The sequence below is a fragment of the Hermetia illucens genome, chromosome 6 (genome assembly GCF_905115235.1).
Source record: "Hermetia illucens chromosome 6, iHerIll2.2.curated.20191125, whole genome shotgun sequence".
Classification (NCBI taxonomy): Eukaryota; Metazoa; Arthropoda; class Insecta; order Diptera; family Stratiomyidae; genus Hermetia; species Hermetia illucens.
In genome coordinates, this window is record NC_051854.1 from 39,574,298 (window position 1) to 39,596,801 (window position 22,504).

The 22,504-nt window shown below is 45.5% G+C and overlaps 1 protein-coding gene across 10 annotated transcripts in view; it reads right to left on the reverse strand.

Moving 5' to 3' along the window:
- The window catches only part of LOC119658882 (RIMS-binding protein 2), a 307,235-nt gene that overhangs the window by 30,667 nt on the left and 254,064 nt on the right, over positions 1-22,504 (reverse strand). For 9 of the 10 annotated variants that reach the window (XM_038066659.1, XM_038066667.1, XM_038066666.1 and 6 more), the window contains 3 exons: positions 16,446-16,733; positions 16,135-16,389; positions 15,680-15,974 (listed from right to left, as the gene is read on the reverse strand). In XM_038066659.1, the coding sequence (XP_037922587.1) occupies positions 15,680-15,974; positions 16,135-16,389; positions 16,446-16,733 (838 nt within the window). Of the gene's footprint in view, positions 1-15,679; positions 15,975-16,134; positions 16,390-16,445; positions 16,736-22,504 lie in introns of all 10 variants that reach the window. The other variant, XM_038066660.1, reaches the window with a different exon arrangement.

Here is a 22,504-nt window from a genome sequence, read left to right on the forward strand (position 1 = left end):
AAACTAATAGGAGTCAGTTTAAAGGGGCATGAGCTGGCTCCCGCAACGAATTCAAGATGCCGGACTCACATTAAATGCAAAGAAGAGAGGGAGTAGGTACCGATGAAGACAAGATTGCAGTAGTGAAAGCTGGCCGAGACCCAATAACTTACACGAGCTGCGAAGTGCTCTTGGTTTGTGTACTTACTATCGCCGATTTGTACCCGGCTTTGCAGATGTTGCTACCAGTTTACATCAGCTTACGAGAAAGGGTTGTAAATACTCGTGGGGTAAGGAGAAAAGAGGAATCAATCTTGCAACTGAAAGAAAGACTTTGCAGTGCACCGATTTTGGCATACCCTATTCCGGGACAGAAGTTCGTGTTGGACACTGATGCAAGCAATTACTACTAATGTACTAAAGTTATAGAACGGGTTTTTGGTTTAGCGCTACGCAATCCAGTGATACGAGCCTACGCAAAGCAAGTAACGAACTAGTGACGAGTACGAATAGCAAATTCGTAGCAATATAAATCGTATAAATATCTGAAGAATGTTAGAAAACATTTTAAATTTGAGGTCAAAATGGACATAATTTCACTTGTCATGATGTCATGACTGGCTGGCTGTACTCGTAATTTTCTCATGTAAAAATGAAACCCTATTTGCTTTGGTCACTTTATAACATGAGAACGACTTTATTGACTTCATTCATTTTTTTCTTAAGGGGGAAGTACAGTGTAGAGGATCAAAAAAATCGATTTTTGTTGGTCTTAAAAAAATCTTCATTTCTTCCCGAACAAAACGCGAGCACTCCGAGCGCTGAATTCAAAAAATTCCCGCCGCTACAGCCGTTTGTTTGTAAGCGCGCGTCGTTTGTTTTGATCTTTCTGTTTATCAGCTGGTCCGCTGCAGATTGCCTGGTGCGCACTCGCTTCTGTTGAGTAGGGGAGTCAAGGACGGGATCTTCCTGCATGGTGGGGGTTCTACGCCTTGCACCAGGTGTACTCCTAATTAATTTCCGGTTTTTTTTCGATGGATGGCATTCTATGCTTTGTGTCGCTGTTGGTCACACATACCTGTCATTTTTTTTAGTTTATGTCGAGTGTCTAAACTGCGTTGACGTTTCCCCAAAAACTTCCTCCAGGAAAAATATCGGCGTTCGTATCGAATTTCGAACAGATGCGCCATGCATTGCTTTTCATGTTCAATCAAGGAAAAAAGTGTCCGAGAGCAACTGTGCACTTGTGGAAGTTTATGGCGATCGTGCGTTAGCACTTCGGGCATGTGAAATGTGGCTTCGACAATTCAAAAATGGAGATTTCTACCTGAACGACGCCGCACGCTCCGGCAAGCGAAAATTGTTTGCTGACCCCTAATTGCAAGCATTATTGGATGAAGACAACATGCAAACGCAATGACAGCTTGCAGATACATTGGGAGTTCAACATTTGCGAGTCATGGGAAAAATTCAGAAGTGAGGAAAGTGGGTGCCGCATGAACTGACTGAGAGACAAATGGAGAACCGAAAAGTAACGTCTGAAATGCTGCTCAGCAGCACAAAAGAAAGTCTTTTCTCCATCGTATTGTTACGGGCGACGAAAAGTGGATTGTCTTGGAGAACCCTAAACGTAGCAAATCGTGGGTGAGTCCAGGTGGAGCATCGAAATCGACGTCACGACCAAATCGTTACGGTCGGAAGGTCATGCTGTGTGTGTGGTGGGACCAGAACGGCGTGATTTTCTTTGAACTGCTGAAACCTAGTGAAACTGTGAACGCCGTTCGCTTCAAACAACAAATGAAAAATTTAAGCCGAGCGATTGCGAAGAACCGACCAGAATATCACGAAAAACAGAAGGTGATTTTGCTCCACGACAATGCACCATCGCATAAGTCGAAAGTCGTTCGCGACACGCTGGAAAAACTCAAGTAGGAGGTGCTTAACCATGCAGCTTACTCACCAGACCTGGCCCCACCGGATTACTATCTCTTTACCTCGTTTGGTCACGCACTATCTGAGAAGCGCTTCGACTCCTATGAAAATTTGCGGAAATGGCTCACTAAGTGGTTCACCTCCAAAGACAGTCAATTCTACTGGGATGGTATTCAGAAATTACCAGAAAGATGGGAAAAGATGTAGAAAGCGATAGAAAATATTTCGTATAAAATAACTATTACGGTTCCCTTGGAATTATGTGTTTTATTCACAAAAAAAAAAACCGGAAATTAATTAGGAGTACACCTGGTATAAAGCAAAACTAACCGAACTGTTGTTGTTTATTGACAACTGTTGAGTTAGGTTATTTAGATTTGTAAAGTAGCTTCGTTTTGCTCCCTCTCGGACATCACCTTTTCGTGGTGGGGGAGCTTGTGGCAGTTTACTACTACACTAAGGGCGTCCAAAAACACATGAAGATGGAAATAAAGGGTTGTAACTCTCCAAGTCACAGACTTCGAATCCACCCGCGACTTTGAGAAATCAATTCGTGGCACGGATTTTGGAGGCCTCACCAAATGCATGTTCTCCCTCGGAGAAATCTATGGAAGACGGGCTTTCCTCTTCATTGGAAAACCTACATTCGGTGCGGTGTCTACGGTGAGGTCAGCCTGAAATGATAATACAGCAACTCCCTTAATGAGATGAACTGAAAGTCTGACTACGGCCGGCCTGCCGGTGACACTGTTGCCTAACTCTTTTAAAATATGGGGGAGGCAGGCAAAGAAAAAGGGACTGCAGGCTTGCCTGTCAGAACCATCGTGTCCGCCAAAGGACGCCGTTTTTTAACCCCAAAGGGTTTTGTGACGTCGAGGGGCTAGGGAGGGAAGCCGAAGATGTGGCCAATGATTCTATTTTGACAACATAAACGAAAACGTGTATGTGTTTTAGCTAAAATCAGCCAAAACTGCAAAACTGACGGTTTTGTCTAATATATGGCACCGCCAATGCTCCTTTGGCGGTGCCTAGCACTGACCTTCGACATCTTTGGTTTTCATTAAATTTAGTTTTTGATACTATTAAGAACTTCTCCGTAGCCTGCCCCAAGCCATGGTTGTGAATGGAGGAAGAACGGATAGCTGTAGCCTGAATGGCTGATTTACACCTAAGCGTCCCAAGTGAATGGGGTGTCACGAATTACGAACTGTGGACTATTTCGAACCACCTGAAGCAGGTATTATCAAAGCCTTCCATGGATAGGGTTTTGCGACAGGCCGATGATCTATCCATGTAAAAACTACTCCATTTAGGAAACCAGGAAAATTTGCCTCGGATTGGACGGATAAATGACGACGACCAAGCAAACGTATAACGGACTATTCTTTCGGATCCTGGAATGTACTCTCCCTGAACAAACCAGAAGGGTCAAGGACTCCTTGGACAGGTCGAGATCTACAAATTGAGCATGATAACGAAATAAGCGATATGAATTCCCACACAATTTTCAAAAGCGGCAAACCATCGGGTCATAAGGAGTTTGGAGTTGCATTTATATTGAGCAAACCCCACGTCATAGACTTCAAATCTATTCATGAAAGATTGTGTGCGATTCACATCAGGACTCGTTTCTTCAACCTCTGGCTAATCAACTTGGACGCTCAGATTGAAGTTGAGGAAGACGAGTGTTATGCACGGCTGGAGACACTGCTTCACGCATTCCCAACAAATGATGTCAGAATACTGTTGGGGGTTTGAAATAATTAGGACTTGCTTTATTTCTATTCCAAAAACCAAAATTTCGGGAAACAACAAGACTTCTTAGCACTGATGAAAGGAACAAGTGGTTCCCGAAATATCGGTATTACAAGTATAACAAGTCGGGAAACCGGAAGCTGGACGCTTCAGGTATGAAAGGTTTTGTGTATTTCTTTTATAATAATATATCATTTGAGTGTGTATTTGTCCCATTAGTACGTAGCACCTAATATATGGATATATTATGTGAGAAGAACCATATTCAGTCTTGAATTTGTAAAGAAGCGACAACTTTGACCTACTATAACTTTGTTAGTAATAGTGCGATTTCTATCAAACTTGGAAGGATCATGCTCTATGTTAGAGTCTACATTGTTCATCCTAGCAATTTCCTGGTGCTAGGATGAACTTTAAGGGGGTTCCCCAGCCAATTACTAAAAATTATAGTAATATTTGAATAAATATCGGTATGGAGGGTATTTCGGAGCCTAGGCACCATATAGTGGCAGCTTCCTGATTTTCTTCAGATTTTTCGGTAGGGTAGTTTCTGAGTATGGGTCCATTAAAGAAATGATCATTTTCGAACTTCCGGACTCCCCACATTTCCAACAAATGTCAAAATTAGGACCAGTTTCGGAAAGAATGCTCCTTTCATTTGATACCCCACATGACTATATTTGATGAAAAAATAAAGCACACCCCCCTTTTGCATGTATGGAGACCCCCCTTAAATTCGATGTAGAATTATGTAACTCACTGTATGCGCGAACGTTCACAGTTTCCACCTTTCCACCATTTGGTGTGAATTTCTACAACGGTCTTCGAGAAAAATGCGTGTGACGCGCAGACAGACGGACGGACAGACAGTAAACCGATTTTAATAAGGTTTTTTTTTTACACAAAACCTTAAAAATCAAGTTTTAATTATTTTAATTATTAATGTCCGGATAGCTGATTGTTTAGAGCACAAGGCTGTCGTACGGAAGGTCGCGGTTAATATCTCACTGGTGGCAATGGGATTGTGTCGTGATTTGACGTGGGATGCCAGTCGACTCAGCTGTGAATGAGTGCCTGATTCAAATCAGGATAATTATCTCGGGCGAGCGCAATGCGGGCCTCCTATAGTGTACTGTAGTGTACCGTTACGGTCTTGAATGAAGTGCTCTAACACACTTCAAGGCCCTGATTCAATATGGATTGTTGCGCAAACGATTATTATATTATAATTATTTCAATTTTAGACTGTTGGGGGATTTTAATGCGAAAATCGGAATGGAAATTTGACATTGGGGAACTATTGGAGGACACAGCCTCCACGAGGAATGCGGCTAACGATTAATTGACTTCGCCAGCGGTAGAAATCTAGTCACAAGCTCCACATGCTTCCCGGCCCGGCGCATTTACAAACAGACCCGGAAATCACTAGACACATATACCGTCAACCAAATTGACAACGTCAACATTGGTAAAAGATGGGCGTCCAGTGCACCAATCAAGAGTCAGCCCTACCAGAATCTTCGTGGTATGGACAGAGTGTTTGGTTTGGTTTGTTTGCAAGCGCTTGCCTTCAAAAATGTCCGCACATCAAGAATATCGGTGTTCTCGTGGGGAAGAGAGGTTGAGGGTGCGACGCCTGGAAATATAATCCACACGGTGAAACTTCTTTTTGAAAAAGGGGGTTCGGGTGAATTTACGATGTACAGTTCCAAGAGCGCGACAGTAATGGTTGCGGAAGGGGGACCAGACTACACAGCAATATTCAAGGATGTTTCTAACAAGTAAGTTGAAAAATGTGAAGGAGGACTGGATTGAGGTAAAGTCGGAGGAGGAGCGTAGGATAAAATCAGACATTTTGGAAGCACGACAGTAGTGTAAGGACCAGAGGGTTTAAGCAGTAAGTTGAAATTTAATGAAACTATGCTGCTCTTTCACTATGAGGTGAACGAGTTGCGCGGTCAGCCAGTTGTTGACGTATCTCTCGAGGATTTTGACGAAACAGGAGAGAAGAGAGATGGGACGGCAAATTCATAGCACACATACAATGAAAATGCCTACCTTATCGAAGGATATACTCTGGTGAAATACAATCTTTGCCAAGCTAAACACGTATGGGTAAGGTACAAAATCCGCTGATAATGTACATCAATGTGATTAGAGAAGCAATGCGAGAGCAAAGGAAAATGGAAAGCAGAAACAGAGGTGTATTTGAAAAATGGGATAATACGGGTACTGAGAGCATTTAAACCACTGAAATTACCTGGTGTGGCTCAATCAATTTATTTGACATCCCTTGTTCTGAAGACGCGACAACAAACTACATTTAGATGGTCCAGATGTTAAAAAGTGGGGTAAAGGAAGTACTAATGAGAGCTATATCCCAGAATTCATTGGGACTAAGGATTATCAGTCAATGGCTAGAAGAACGGGACCGATCATCAATTCAGAGACGATCATTACAATGCCTTTCAATGGGAAACTAAAGCTGAAACAAGTAAAGGCTATTATACGGGTACTACAAGGTATGGCTCTAAAGAATAAAACAGAGGCTGTGTATTTGCACCTTAGACCAAAAGTTTCTTTGGAAGACCCATGTCAGGAATATATATTAGAAAACCATTAAAGTGTCCGGATAGCTGAGTGGTTAGAGCACAAGGCTGTCGTACGGAAGGTCGCGGTTCAAATCTCGCTGGCGGCAGTGGGATTTGTATCGTGATTTGATGTCGGATACCAGTCGACTCAGCTGTGAATGAGTACCTGAGTCGAATCAGGGTAATAATCTCGGGCGAGCGCAATGCTGACCACATTGCCTCCTACAGTCTACTGTAGTGTACCGTTACGGTCTTGAATGAAGTGCTCTAACACACTTCAAGGCCCTGATCCAATATGGATTGTTGTGCCAACGATTATTATATTAAAGTGTTAAGCATGTTCATAACCATTGCAAGTAAGAATTTGGGCTGCACGCTAGAAATAGTACGTATGGTTGGCATAAACTCCTCCGACGTAATTTCGGAGCGATCGGTTCGTCAATAGTGGCGGTCACTTGCCATATATTAGTTCTACATAATAACACAGGAAGAACACAACAAGTGGTGTTAGCTTGATGTTTCTGGAGAAAAAACGAAAGCGGATTTAGCGCCGCTAATACGTCTGGAGACGTCAGGTTCGGTGCCACCGTCAGGAGAAACACTACTTCTTAGATTCACAAACTGCTCGACGCTTTCCATGTTCTTTACATTAATACAAGTCAGATGACCAGTTGGTGTTTACTGTTCAAATCTCCCCACCTTCTCCACCCGTTGGAGAAGTTTAACTTGATGATCGTGGATGAGAATCTCCCTCGGTGGTTGAGACTGGCAATAGTACCAATTTTGATATTGGTCGCGTATATGTGGAGGTTGCAGTTTTAAGAGTTACCACTCGAGTGAGACCATCTTTGCCGGGATGCGTTTGAATAACTCTGGCGAGCGGCCACTTTGATGGAGGATACCGCTCGTCAGAGATGAGAACCAATGATCCTTCTTTGATGTCATGGTGTGATGTTTTTCATTTAGAAATGGACTGATGAGACTGCAGATATTCCGCTGACCAGCGCAGCGTTCCCAGAAATATTGTAAACGTTCCTGGATCCGTTGGAAATGAGAGAGTCGAGAAGTTGGCACATCGGTGAGTGTAGGCTCAGGAATGGTGTTGACGGGAGCACCTCTAATGAAGTGTCCAGGCGTAAGGGCAGAGAGATCATCTGGATCCTCAGTGAGAGCACTCAGTGGTCGTGAGTTGAGAACGGCTTCAACGGAACGTCGAGAAATCTTCGTAGGTGAGAAGCGTGCCGGCGATCGTTCGTTGCAGATGGTATTTTGCGGATTTTACCGCTGCTTCCCACTTGCCACCCATATGTGGTGCTCCAGGTGGATTGAATTTCCATTGGGTCCCGTCATTTGCGAGAATTTGGCGCAAATGCTGCGATTTTTGTGCACTGCTGTTGAGAAGTTGCTGAAGAGTGACGTCAGCACCCTTGAAATTAGTACCGCAATCGCTAGTGAGTGATTTGCAAATCCCACGGCGACTAGTGAAGCGACGAAATGCTTTGAGAAATCCTTCGGTGCTGTAATCCGTGACAGCCTCGAGGTGGACAGCAGATGTTGAGAGACATATGAAGACGACCATCCAGGCCTTGTATGATAGGTTCGAGCTCCGCGTCCTTGATAATATTTGAGAGACACTGGTCCCGCGTAGTCAACTCCTGTATGCTCGAACACCAATGAGGGCTGTACTCGTTTCACAGGTAGTTGGCCCATTAACTGCTGAGCACGTATTCCTCGTATACGTGTGCAGGTGATGCACTTTTGAATAAATGATTTTATCAGAGCTCTGTCTCCGATGATCCAGCAGTATCTACGAATGTAGTTCAGAGTGAGCTGTGTTCCTCCATGTAGAGTGCGAGAATGAGCGTTGGCGATGATGAGATGTGACAGTACGCAGTCTTTCGGAAGTATAGGCGGATGTTTTCTATCTTCATCAAGCTGAGAGTTCTGAAGTCGACCACCGACTCGTAAGAGTCCAGTTTGATCAATGCGAGCTGTCAGACGTGATTGTGCATGAGACTTGGGGAGAGGCTTGCCTTGGGAAAGGATGCAAATTTCTGATGAGAAGTATCCTTGTTGTGTAGTACGAATCCAGTGGGTGAGAGCCGCTTGCAAATCCGCTGGAGTGAGAGCCGAGATGCTGAGTTTGGAGTCTGATGTCCGTTTGAAGACTACTGCTACTGCACGTAGTAAAGTAGCAGTGATTCTGACAAGTTTTGTGAGAGTGCTGCATCGAGTCAAGAGATGATCCAAAGGCAAAGATGGAACCTTCAGCCCGACTCCAACCTACTCTTTCTCCAATTCCAGAGTAATTTTGCCAGGGTCCATGACTCGATGAGAAAACAGGCTGATGTCATCTGTGTAGTCTAGCTGCCTGAGGTAAGACAATATAGTCCATTGAATCCTTCCAGAACATCAGCAGACTTCATTTTGGACTTGAAATTTCCCTAAAACTTTACCGTAATACAGCACGTATCATTTGGCGCTGTCGTATGTTCTTTTGGTGACCATCATTATTTTCTCCGGAATGTACCTTCTGAGTAGTGTATTCCAGATACACTGCTTATTAAAGCTGTCGAAAGCCTTCTCGAAATCGATGAAGAACAGGTGAAGTGGAGATATTGCATATTGGTGCATAATGGTCCACAATAATTCGCTGTGCAACAATGTGGTCGATAGGGTAGGGTTCAGAGGGGAAACCAGTGTCCTCTTTATTGATCAGTTCCCGAGCTATTCTTTGATGTGTTTCTGGCTGGTTTTAGTTAATATCTTCGTGATAGCAAGAGACACTCAAATAGCGCTCCGGTTGTGACACTCAAGACGGCGTCTTGAGAATAGTTCTCTCCTTCCACTGGGATAGATTTAAGATTCGCAGGATTTAGGAGTGAGTGGAAGTAGCAGCTCTGCGGAAACTTCAAAGTTGAGCTTTGGAAGGAATTTTTATTCTCGAAAATATAGATTCTTAGGTATGCTTATGGTTAGGCTGGGGGAAAATTGGCTATGGAAAGGATACTAAGAAATACAATCAAACATAGCGGAAGTGATAAGTGTGGAAGTTCATGTACTGCAACCTTATTGGTGACCAGACAACGGAATGGGCCGAATCCCGCTTCCACCTGATGGCCGTTCGCTCCCTTCCTTGGTTGTCACCGTGTCTGTCAGGCACAACCATTGCTTGGCACTGTCAGGGATCTGAAACGAGTCTCAGGTATAGCTCGCCAAGCGAGAAAATGAGCTAGGCGAAATAAGTGATGTATATTGAAAATACTGAGCATTAGAGGCTACGTGGACAGTTAAGCGAATCAACAAGATAACAAACCTCTAATAAATGAATGGGCTCAATTTCCAAAAAGGAGGTAAGAAGAGCAGTTGAAATTGTTGGCTAAAAGCACAGTGATACAGAGACGAGGAGAAGATAAAAGAAGAGGGCTATAAGAAGAAAATACCAAAGGCTGGAGAAAGATGTCACCTAGGGCATAGGAGGCGGTCCCAAGGGGTAGGAGGATGCAGGTGAAGCCCATGCGTGGATATTATTAAAAACGCCAAGGCAGATTCAAAACATACTAATTTGGGGGAAAATTTTAGCCACATCAGACGTTCCCAGTATAGAAACGTTATGTTGAAACTTAAGAAATTGGATAAAATTTTGAAACAAATTAAAAAGCTCTTAGGCCATGAGGCAGATATAATGATTCATAACCTGGAACCATTACAGAATTCAAGGATACAGCTGAAATCAGCAAAGAACAGGAGGTTCGAACAAATCTGACCTTATTGGATTCTGGAATCAGCGGTAAAAAAACCTACAAGAAACCTACAGACTGCTGTTATTAGCCCCCAGTGGAGGTAGCATGCACATTGGAGGAGACACCCTCCGCGGTGATCGAGGTCGGTTTATTCCTGAACGGTACGGTTACAGAAAAGTTTGCCCACATTACCCAATAGTTAATACTATGCAACTATCTCAAAAAAGTAGGTATACGTAGCTGCATCTTAGTTGATAATTGAACTGATGGTAGGCCAATGCGTTGAAATAGGTATTAAATACTTAGCGAGTTTAAACGGGCTATTTGGAGAGAATCTTTTGATACGGAATACGGAGTACTTCCTGTTTTAGAAGAGACTACGATTCCCAGGTTTGTGGATTGCTTGCCCATGGTTGTTATCGTTAAGAATCTATACGTATAGAGCTATACAGGTCTACGCGATGAAGGTAATGAGGGGGTGAAGTTTATCTAGAAAGGACTGGGCCTGGCTCAAGAGAAAACGGAGGCGTTATGATCACGAGATGTAAAAAACGTTATCAAAATGAACTCCTGTCCAAGCTGCTTATCAAATACTTAGTTCGTTTTAAAATACATCGGTCAATAAGCCCGCAAGCTAACACATAGATGGCGCGGCTATAGTATAAAATATCGCATTTCATCTATTCTCGAGAAGTGTCAACTTTCAAATGATTCCTGTCAAAATATCCCGTTATTTCATCCTCAAGTGCTTGACTGGGAATTGTTTTTGTAACACTACTGTCGTTATCTGTTTACTGATATGGACGGACGGATGGATTCGAAGTAATTTCGTGTTTTGATTTATCATTGCTAATTGATCGGAAAAAGGATACATCTAAACTCTGTTCCGTGAAGATTAATGACTGAAAAGTGGCTTTGCAACTTTAAGAGAGGTCGTAAGATGATGCGGAGCGCTCTGGTCGCCTAAATAAGGTGGTCACACAGGAAACCGTCAAAAAAGTGCACAAAATAATTTTTGCTAATCGAAAACTTGGAGTTGCGAGATATGGCTAAACATATCTATTCACAGAAAATTGGGGGTGGTCAAAGGGTAGTATAGGTCCCGGGGCGAAACGTGGATTGGTACCCACGATGGAGCATAAAACCTGGGAAATGCCTGCTGAACCAACACCAACAGCTCTACTACCAAACCCTATCTCCACCTCGACGTGGTGACCGCTGGGAGCTCTTTCTTGACGAAAAGCTGCAGACGGAGAAGGATGAAGGCGAGTCTCCCGCGCCTAAAAACGGGACAAATTGTACCAACTGGTCCTCCAGGTTGGGGGTTGGGTAGGGCTGACAACCCTACACGGAAAACAACCTGTTACGAAGCCACAACAGGAGCCTCGGATAGGACGGATTTTAAAACGACGGACCCGGCAACGACAAAGGAACAACGATTTGCGCATTTTCTCATGGAACGTGCGCTCCCTGCACAGAGATGAAGCTGATAAGCAGCTAGCCGATACCCTGTCCCAATATAGGGCTGATGTAACAGCGTTGCAAGAGATGCGATGGATAGGGACTGGTTTCCTGGAGAAGAGCCACTACACCATATATTATAGCGGCCATCCAGTAAACCATGTGCTCGGAGTAGGTTTCTTAGTCAGCCAAAAAATGAAACCTGCTGTTATCGGCTTTGAAAGTATAAGCGAACGGCTATGCACTCTGCGCTTGCGAGGCAAGTTTAGAAATATAAGCCTCATAAACGTTCACGCCCCTACAGAGGAGACTGCAGAGTCGGAGAAGGATACCTTCTACGAGGCAGTAGAAAGAACCCTCGAAGCCGCAATAACCGCAGTCAATAGAGGACCTGGAGATGAAGCATCAACTAATGATCTTCACAACCACCTGAAGAACGTTATCATGGATACGGCCACAAATATACTTGGCCCCAGCCGCAAAAGGATTCGGAACGGCTGGTTTGACGATGAATGTAAGCTAGCAACGGAACGGAAGAATGCTGCATACCGAGTAATGTTGCATTCTCAAAGAACGCGGGCACGCGCAGAGACTTATCACGAACTCCGTCGAGCGGAGAAGCGACTTCACAGACGGAAAAAGGAAGCCTGGGAGAACCAACAAGTCTGTGAACTAGAAAAGTACAGGGAGCAACCGCACCAGGCGCGGAAGTTTTACCAACAAGTCAGTAGGATGAAGCCTTATACACCTCGATGCTCATCCTGCCGAGACAAAGAGGGAAATCTGATTTCCGACAGAATGGGCATATTAGAGCGATGGGTTGAGTACTTTGATGAGCTACTGAACAACTAGAACATCGGCGAGTTGGAGGTCCCGCCAACTGAAGACGACGGACAAATACTGCCACCACCAAGTTTAGGAGAAACAGTCCGTGCAATTCATCGGCTAAAAAATCATAAGTCGCCAGGAGCCGATGGAATTACAGCCGAAATGGTTAAATATGGAGGTGACCAGTTACACCAAGTGGTTCATCAACTTGTGCTCAAGGTATGGGACAGCGAATCAATGCCTGACGATTGGCAACGAGGCATAATCTGTCTCATACATAAAAAGGGAGATATCACACAGTGCAGCAATTATAGAGGTATCACGTTGCTGAGTACCATCTATAAGATATTCTCCACTATCTTGCTAGGCCGGATAGCCCCATACGCCCAGAACATCATTGGCCCATACCGAAGAGGCTTCACTCCAAGCAAATCAGCAGCAGATCAGATTTTCTCTCTGCGGCAGGCGATGGAAAAACTGTTGGAATATGGACAACAGTTGCACCATCTGTTCATCGACTTTAAAGCCGCCTATGATAGCATAGCCAGGGTAAAACTGTACACGGCCATGAGAGAATTCGGTATCCCGACGAAATTAATAAGACTGACTAGGCTGACCCTGACCAATGTGCGAGGCCAGATAAAAGCAGCAGGATCACTCTCAAGACCATTCGACATCAACAACGGTCTACGACAAGGGGATGCGCTATCATGCGTCCTCTTTAACCTGGCCCTCGAGAAAGTGATCCGTGATGCTGAGGTGAATGCAAGAGGTACGATCCTCTTCAAGTCCACCCAACTACTGGCCTATGCTGACGATATCGACATCATGGGAAGAACCACCCGAGACGTTCAAACTGCCTTCATTCAGATCGAACAGGCGGCGCGAGATCTTGGGCTGCACATCAATGAAGGCAAGAAAAAATACATGGTGGCAACGTCAGCACCGAAGACGAATCAACCAACAACATCAAACCGCACTGGTCAAACACAAGCATGAACAAGAATAAGGATAGGGGAATACAACTTTGAGACCGTTGACAATTTCTCCTATCTAGGGTCGAAAATCACAACCGATAACAACTACGATGATGAAATCCGCGCACGGTTGTTGTCAGCCAACAGAGCCTACTTCAGCTTACAAAGACTGTTCCGCTCGAAACGTCTCACCATAGGGTCAAAGCTCTTACTTGTACAGTAGACTATGATCTTGCCAGTCCTCATGTATTCCTCGGAAACTTGGGTTCTTAGCAAGAAAAATTGCGAACTCTTGGCCGCGTTCGAGAGAAGAATCCTCCGAAGAATTTTTGGCCCCCTACATGAGGATGGACGATTCCGTAGCCTACACAATGACGAAATCTATGAGCGATACCATGACCGGCCGGTTGTGGATAAAATCCGGCTCAATAGGTTACGGTGGGCGGGTCACTTAATCCGTATGGATGAAGATGATCCCACCCGGAAAGTCTATAAGGGCAATATCTATGGTAGGAAAAGAAGACGAGGCAGACCCTGCCTAAGATGGAGCGATGGCGTGGGCCAGGACGCCAGACAGCTTTTAGGGATATCGAATTGGTGGACCTCGGCGCAAAACCGGGATGTCTGGAGTTCCTTATTAAGGCAGGCCTAGACCGGATACCGGTTGTTGCGCCGTTGATGATGATGATGATGATTGCTAATTGATCGGAAAAAGGATACATCTAAACTCTGTTCCGTGAAGATCAATAACTGAAAAGTGGCTTTGCAACTTTAAGAGAGGTCGTAAGATGATGCGGAGCGCTCTGGTCGCCTAAATAAGGTGGTCACACAGGAAACCGTCAAAAAAGTGCACAAAATAATTTTTGCTAATCGAAAACTTGGAATTGCGAGATATGGCTAAACATATCTATTCACAGAAAATTAATGAAGCTGAAACGTATTTTGGCGGAAAAAATAAATCGTTAAAAGTTGGAAAAGCGTTGTAATGATTGCGCTTCTTTTGAAGGAGACTAGGTTGATGAATAAAGTCGAATTTTGAAAAAAAAAGCGTTCTACTGAAAGAGCTTGTCAAATTATTGATCGATGTGTTACTACGCTTTTGGGGATATGAAGAATATGCGCCGTGCGCAAGGATATCGTCAAATATTAACGAGATATGCAAAAAAAAAAAAAGAAAGCCTAGTTGGGTAAGGATGAGCTTCACAGGACGGTCAAACACATTCACATTCTGTTGATACGTCGGTGCGTACCAGAAAGCCTTTGTAAACTGCGAAAGGCGAAAGGGGTTGGTTGGTGATTCCGAGGAGCGTTTTTAGAGTCAGACCAGATGAGACATTGCTGGTGGTGGTGGGGGAGGCAATATTCTAAAAGATGTTCTTGCATGAAAAATGTGTTTGGTGGACTAGACAATATAGTATGTATGTTGTTGTGGGCATGCCCGTTGGACGCAGGTATTTGGTATGGTCGGAGTTGCGTGATTAACGGTAATGCAGGTGGACCGAGACCTTGCATGAATTCTTTTTCAACATTAGGGAATTACCGCAACGGTGAGACGAGGAGATTAATTGCTCTATTACTCATTTCCCCACGGAACACGGTGGTTCCCACAAATAGTATTTGCGTCGCTCTGGATTTAATGAAGTAGTCCTGGATACGGTAGCATACCAGACGATCTAGTGTTTTGGTGTTTCTCTACCCGAGATTGGCGGCCGGAAAAGAAGCCTGAACAAAGCTGGCCCAGCGAAGTCTTTTAACTAGTGCTGATACCTAGGACGGTATAACACTGAGAGTGGTCTCTGGATGTGATAAGAACCAGGTAAACCAAAAGCCGACCGAGTGGATGACTCAAGAATATGTTGAAGAGAGAAATGTGAAGCCATGGGCCAGGTTCAGCCGACTTCCTACGTGCACTCTGTGGGATATTATTATTGTATAAAAATAAAATCATTGCAGACGACGATTCGTAGTAGCCTTCCCGAAGTGAGTTTTAGCTGTATAGCCAACTCGTTCTTTTCTAGTGATCCTGTCCTTTATTCAATTGGCTAATTTTTTACCATTTTTGTATCTTTTTCAAATATCTATATTTACTTGTACTTATCGCCCTCTGATTTATTTTTCTGCATCAAAATAATTTATATTTACATGTTTGTTCTGCAGACATTTCGATTCTTGTTTAATACGAGTTTTTGCCTAATTTTACACATTTTGTAAAGTAATGATATCCAATTGGTTGCCTTTTCAAAGGAATAGTACTAATATACAGTTACAGTACAATTAGAAAACAAAACCAAATAAAAATTTTGAATTCAATATCTGCAGACACACATCAAATGTACGAAATACCATTTTTGAAAATATAACGCAACCAAAGACCAAAAATATAATAAAAAAGTTGATCAGGAGTTGGACTTACCTTTCCGAGGTTGTCCACGCTGATTCATCGCTCCGGGCATCATATTCGAAGTAGAGGGTGGAGCCGGTCCTCGAGCTCCTGGGCCCTGCGGTCTGGTTCGATTGTTTAGATTGCGTTGGGCCGCTTGCGGTCCACCTGGTCCCATTTGATTATTATACTGTTCCGGAGCTTCGGCCAAGAAATTGGAAGGTACCAGTCCTCGTACGCCATCCAATTCACCCATGTAGAAACCATCTTCGTCCATATCACCGTATACAAGGATCACTTCGCCCGTTTTGAAGCTTAACTCCACTTGCTATTTAATCATTTGGAAAAGTAATTAGTAACGGCATTGAACTCTTGAGATAAAAAGGAGACTCTAAGGATTGTGAAACATTGGTTAGTAGATTTAGAGGAGTCATTGCTTTTCAATTCGTGAAAATAAACAAAATGGTTATGTCGGAGAGATCCATTACCTCGGCATCGACGTTCGGGCTTAACTCCTGGGGATCGTAGTCGTATAGAGCAATCATACGCTTCACAGGCATGTTGGCATAGATATCACCCCACCGATCTCGACTCAGACCGCGCACACTCTGTGTTGTTGTACCACTCGGACCACCTTGAGCACCTGTTTCGTCAATTTCTGTCACCATATTATGCGGCACGTAGCCCCTTCTACCGCGCAGTTCGCCCCAGTAGAAACCATCAGGATCTTTGTCGCCGTATACCTAAATGGAAGAGTATTGCTTCAATTCAAACGCAAAAAACTACTTCGCAATTTTACCTTGATAGTGTCACCTTCCTGGAAAGGTAGTTCTTCTTCACATCCATCAGGATTAGGGCTCATGGTGCTGGGATCATAGTCAAACATTGCTACGAAGTATCGAGGCTTTTTCTGCTGCTGTTGTTGTTGTGTCAGAGGACCTCTTTGTTGCATTTGACCTCTTTGATTTGGATTCCTAACCTGTTGTTGTGGGCCACCAGGACCATAATACGGTTGATTGGGATTCGCGGGATTTGCTTGACGACTTCGGTCATTAATACTCCTAGGTGCAGCATTTGGTTGGTACCCCTAAAATACGGTAGCGCAAGTTAATTAAAGCATATTATGACCTTGTTCTGAGATAGTGGTCTTAAGACATATTTCGGTGACGACGATTATTCGATTGATTTGTTAATTTGTGTAAATCTAAAGTTACCTAATAAAGCTGAAGCTTCAAATTGAACGATTAATTTGGCAGTGGTTGAAGTGGAGGATTTTCTGAGCAGAGCGATCACTGCAAGTGCAACAATTGGATGTGCGGATTGCGTGCTCCTTGAAATCACAAAAATTGCTGAACATGGAAATAATTCGGATAACTTGGATCTCTAGCTCTGTTACTTTTCAGATGGTTTTCGGAAGAGTTGCAGGGAGCGTATCTGAGTTTACTGAGCGATACTATTCCTCCTTGGTCCCCTTACTCCATTTGGTCAATGGGTTGTCAGATTTTCCTGTAACAACGTGATACCTCACGAGGTCATCAAGCTTTGATTGAACTCATTGGCGTTTACGATGTGAATCAAAGCGCGGAGTGAAGCTAGAACTGCTCAGATAAAAGATGATAACTAAACCTAAGAGCAGGAACAAAAACAACACCCCTTTTGGTAGCACAATTAATTGATGTTATCGATGAGAAACTGAACTTGAAAGCACACCTTTCGTGGGCTACGGCAAACCAAGAAATTTTCCCAAATCGCTGGCAAGAACGGCGTCCAACATAGGTGGACCAAAGAACAGTCTCAAGGTGATCATAGCCGCGGTAGTAGGTTTCATTCTGCTATATCTAGCGCCGGTTTGAGTGGAGGCATTGCTATGCCTTCAGAACCACGTTAGAGTGCGAACACTTTCCTGTAGGAAGTATGATCCAAATTGATTTTTTCGACTACGAGCTGACATGAGACCAGAAGATACAACCAGCTCGAACGGAAGAATATTGAAAAGTACCAATGGAAGTGATAACAATGTTAGAAGAAGTTACGAAAGGATATGCGGACATACGATTTTTTTTATTTTTAGGAATTTGGGAGTCCTAAGTCCGCATCCACTTGATGCCGGACCGGACTAAATGGAGAGCAACTTGCTCCCAATCTTGATGGTCCACGGACTCCTCTTTTTGAGTTTAACACCCGAGGTTCAAAAAATAAAAGAGGGGTGAAGACGGCTACGGTTTCGTATCAGAGCAGAGGCAACTCATCAGATGCTGCCTCACCTCTGCCCTGGGAGCAGCGTGACCGAAGCGGCTCGCAGAAGTTATACGCTCCTTTTTATGATTCGCAAAACACGACAGGAGTGCGAATTATATTCAACGTAAATCCGCCCAGAGTTCAGCACAAAGCTTCGCCAGAGTTAGACACTTTTTTTAGAAATTTGAGAATCCTAAGTCCGCATCCACTTGATGCAGGGTCGGCCATATGAGCTTATTTTTTAATTGATGGAGAAAAAGACGATATGGTGAGACGAACTACCATTTAATTCCAACAGGCTTTTCCATATTGTCTACAATGCGTCGAAGTTCTGGAAAGTACATGCCGTATTACGCAACCTATTGGGGGTTGCTGTTCCCACGTATTTGAGGAGGGTGATCAACCGGAGCCTGCGGGTGACACATCCAAATTGGTTCTTTCCACGTAGGCTCACCGGAGCCCGGGTGAAACTCTGAGGGCATATGTATGCCCCAAGAGAATACCTGGTGGATATGAACTCGGTCTGGTTTTTTGCGGTCGGTCCCTTGTGGGAGTTTTATGCTGGTTGTGCCCATATCGCGAGCAGAGCTCCTCGGTGACTCAAGCGACTCATATGTTGGGCGGTCTGGTCTGATTATGCTTCAGGTTAAAGTTGCATAATTAGGCAAGTCCTCACACGACCTCCGCGTGGTGGCCGCTGGAAACCGTCTTCGGGCGGGCCAAGAGTGTGTAGGGCCGGGCTGGGAGTAGGCTCATCCAACTGACGAGGATCAGCTTGTCTGCTGGTCATGTGTTAGGGGCAAGTAGATCTGGCGGGGGGATGGACTGAAGCAACAGCCCGGGGATCGTCCTCCCTGCACCGGAGAAGGTGCTAATAGGACCCCAAGCCAAGGTGGAACAGCATACGCCGAGGGCTGCGTGGCCAATGGGGAGCTTGGTCTTTAGTATGCGAACTCTGAATACCTTGGGCACCTTCAGTTTCAAATAAGACCCTTACCCTGGTGGCCGGGCCTGCCAGGGTGGACATTCTTCCCGGACTACTTGTGGGACCAAGACATGGACTCAATTAATAAAAAAACCAAAACGACGATAGAAGAGGAGGCGATGATGCCAGGCGCATCATCGGAGGACGAGCTGCTGGCCTCCAGCCAGGAGACAGTGGCCGTCGAGAGCAATACACTCGGTGCCAGCCGTTATGCTGAAACCAACCGCAGGGACCTCCCGGAGCGAGGCGTCAGACGGACTAGTGGCTTCTAGCCTGGAACCCACTGCCATCAGGCTGTGTGTAGCGAGTACCAGACATAGTACTCCTGACCCGAAGCCCTCAGCGTCGGGGGATCCCTCGAAAGCGAAAACCAACAAGAATCGCCGGAAACCGGCTAAGAAGCGAAGGTCCACGGGTATCCTGCTCAAAAGTCAGTACAAGAAGGCCATGAATATACTCGGCAAGATTGCCAAGAATAAGGAGGCCGGTACTGTCGACGAGCGGGATGAAAAAGACCTCGCTAAATACCAGGCGATTGTTGATGAATACAACAGCAAACGCCGGGCTGACGAGCAGAAGGCGAAGCCCATCGCCCTAAAACGCAACCGATCTCAAGACTGGTCGAACAAGATAAAAAGCGGAGTAGAGTGGGCAAGAGCGCAGACGCCAAGCAACATACGAAGGAAATTGTACAGCAGCCGTCAGCCGGCGGGCCACGTACTGCGAAGACCTTCAGCGATATGGCCAGGAGTCACTTATGGGTGGCGCTGGCGGATGGCAATTCTGCTAGCGGCAAACTAACGCTGGAGGTGTGGACCAGTGTTGAGGCTAGGTTGTCGGGCATGGTCTATGAACATCTCGTGGAAACCGGAGGCAAACACCCGGGACTCACTCCCCACTTTGATTCATCTCATGTGGTCCGTGGGTTCCACGTAATAGCTTGCATGGACCAGTTCTCTAAGGACTTTCTCGGCTCGTGCGTCGCTAAGATCAGCGACGCTTGGGAGGGCGTTAAGCTCAAGACTATCCCTTACGACGAGATTCCCAGGAGACCGGTCGCTCGCATTTGGTTGCCGAAGATCCGCATGGAGAAGGACAAGCTTGTCCATTTCCTGCGCCTTCACAACTCCGGGATTCCCATGGACGACTGGGTTATTATAAAGGAGGAGGAACCTCAGATAAACAGCCAGCCCGTACTACTCCGCATAAACGAGGAGTGCCTGGAGGCACTGAAAAAGGCCGATTACAAAGTGTGGTTCGGAGTCAGGAATGCCAAAGTAAAAGTGTTCCGCTCTGCAAAACCGGACGACGACCTTGACCCAATCGACGCCGCCAACGAGCTGTTGGAGGAGATGACGATCGACGGTCCAACGGGGGCTGACGAACCCTCCACGCGAGCAGATCATGCTGAGGGTAACGCAGATAAATCTGCAGCACTCGAAGTGTGCCTCGGCTAATCTGCTCGTCTTCCTCTTAGAGCAAGACATCGACATCGCATTAATACAGGAGCCCTGGGTCGGAAGCGACCGAACCATCAAAGGGGTCCAAAGCAAATATTTTAATTTATTCCACAGCACAGGAGACGCTGATCAGGCTAAACCTAGAGCTTTTTTGTGCCCGGACCTGAGTTCCAGTGACCTAGTTGTGGTCAAGCTGGAGCAGGTGGGGGCAGAGAACGTGTATATTTCCTCGGCGTACATGGCTCACGACCGATCAGCTCCGCCACAAGAACTACAACATCTGACGAACACCATAACACCAAAGAAAGCCAACCTGCTGATAGGCTGCGACGCAAATGCAAGGCATACGCTTTGGGGCAGCTCTGAAATCAACGAAAGGGGTGAGTCATTCTTTGATTTTATTATTACTTCAAATCTATCGGTGTGTAACAGGGGCAGTACACCAACCTTTCATTTCCCCTGCTCGGAGAACTCTGACGGTTGGGAGGAGGTCCTTGATATCACCCTAATAACCGACAACGGGGTTCTTAGGGTGGAGGACTGGAGAGTGTCTGATCAGAGATCCTTCTCTGACCACAGTTGGATACTCTTCAGTCTAGATCTCGCCGCAGAGGTCTCCAAGCCCTTTAGAGACCCCAGGAGGATCGACTGGAGAAAGTTTGGTCAGGTAATTAAGAACAAACTTTCCGGTGCGCAAATTGGTAGGATTGGCACGACAGACGAACTGGAGTCAAAGGTCGGGGCTCTGGAGAAGGCTTTTGATACCGCCTTCAAAGTCTCGTGCCCTGCTAAGCACAGCAAAAAGACCCTGCCACCGTGGTGGAACGAAGATCTCTCTAGTCTCAGGAAGCTGACCAGAGAAATCTTCAACATCTGCTACAGGCAAAAATACTGGCAATAAAAATAAAAAAATACAAGGACTGCCTAAAGAAGTACAAGTCGGCCATCAGGACCGCCAAGAGGCGGTCTTGGCTAGACTATTGTCAGAACATTGAAAGCACTAGTGAATCCGCGAGGCTCAATAAGATTCTGTCCAAGGAACATAAGAGTCCATCCTTCCTTAAAAAGTCGGAAGGCTCCTGGACGGAATCTTCTAGTGAAACCTTGGAGCTGCTGGTGCAAACGCACTTTCCCTCCAGCGAGGAGGACTGTGAGTCAGAACCTCGCTTGGAGGGTTTGCGGCAACCCCAGCTGTGCAAGACTATCAAATCGGTAATTACCGGGGATAGGATCGGCTGGGCTATAAACAGCTTCTCCGCATACAAATCTCCTGGCCCAGATGGCATAATGCCAGTCATGCTACAGAAGCAGCAGGAAAGGGTTGTGCCGTGGCTTGTTGAGATTTACCGGAGCTGCATCACTTTAGGATACGTACCGCAGTCCTGAAGGCGCGCACGGGTGATTTTCATACCGAAAGCTGGCAGGCGCGGTCATGAGTCCGCGAAGGACTTTCGGCCAATCAGCCTGACCTCATTCGTGCTGAAGACCCTAGAACGCGTCCTGGACATTCACTTAAGGACTATTATGGAGAGAACGCCTTTCTCTAAGTCCCAGCATGCCTACCTCAAAGGAAAATCCACAGAAACCGACCTCCACGAGGTAATTGGCACGGTTGAGCGGTCGCTGCAGTACAAGCAGTATACCCTTGCTGCCTTCTTGGATATAGAAGGAGCCTTCAACAACGTCAGTACCAACGCCATCAAGGAAGCCTTGACCGGTGTTGGATTGGAGGGGTATCTCACGCATTGGATTATATTCATGCTGAGTACCAGGATAATCCAATCCGATCTGGGAGGCAACCACTTGACCAGAGCTGTGAACAGAGGCACGCCCCAGGGTGGTGCTATCTCACCGGTGCTCTGGTTAATAGTAATGGACAAAATTTTACATACATTAGACAGCAGCGGGGTGAAGGTGGTAGCGTATGCCGACGACTTGGTGATACTAGTATCTGGGATGTTTCCTTCCATTATGAGCGACATCATGGAAGGAACGTTGCGAAAGGTGTGCCTGTGGGCCGCAAGATGCGGACTCAGCATAAACCCAACCAAAACGCAACTGATGCTATTCACCACCAAGACAAGGATACCTGAATTCCATCTACCACGGCTGAATGAACAAAGATTGGTTCTTTCCTCTAATGTGAAGTATCTGGGTGTAATCCTGGATCCTAAG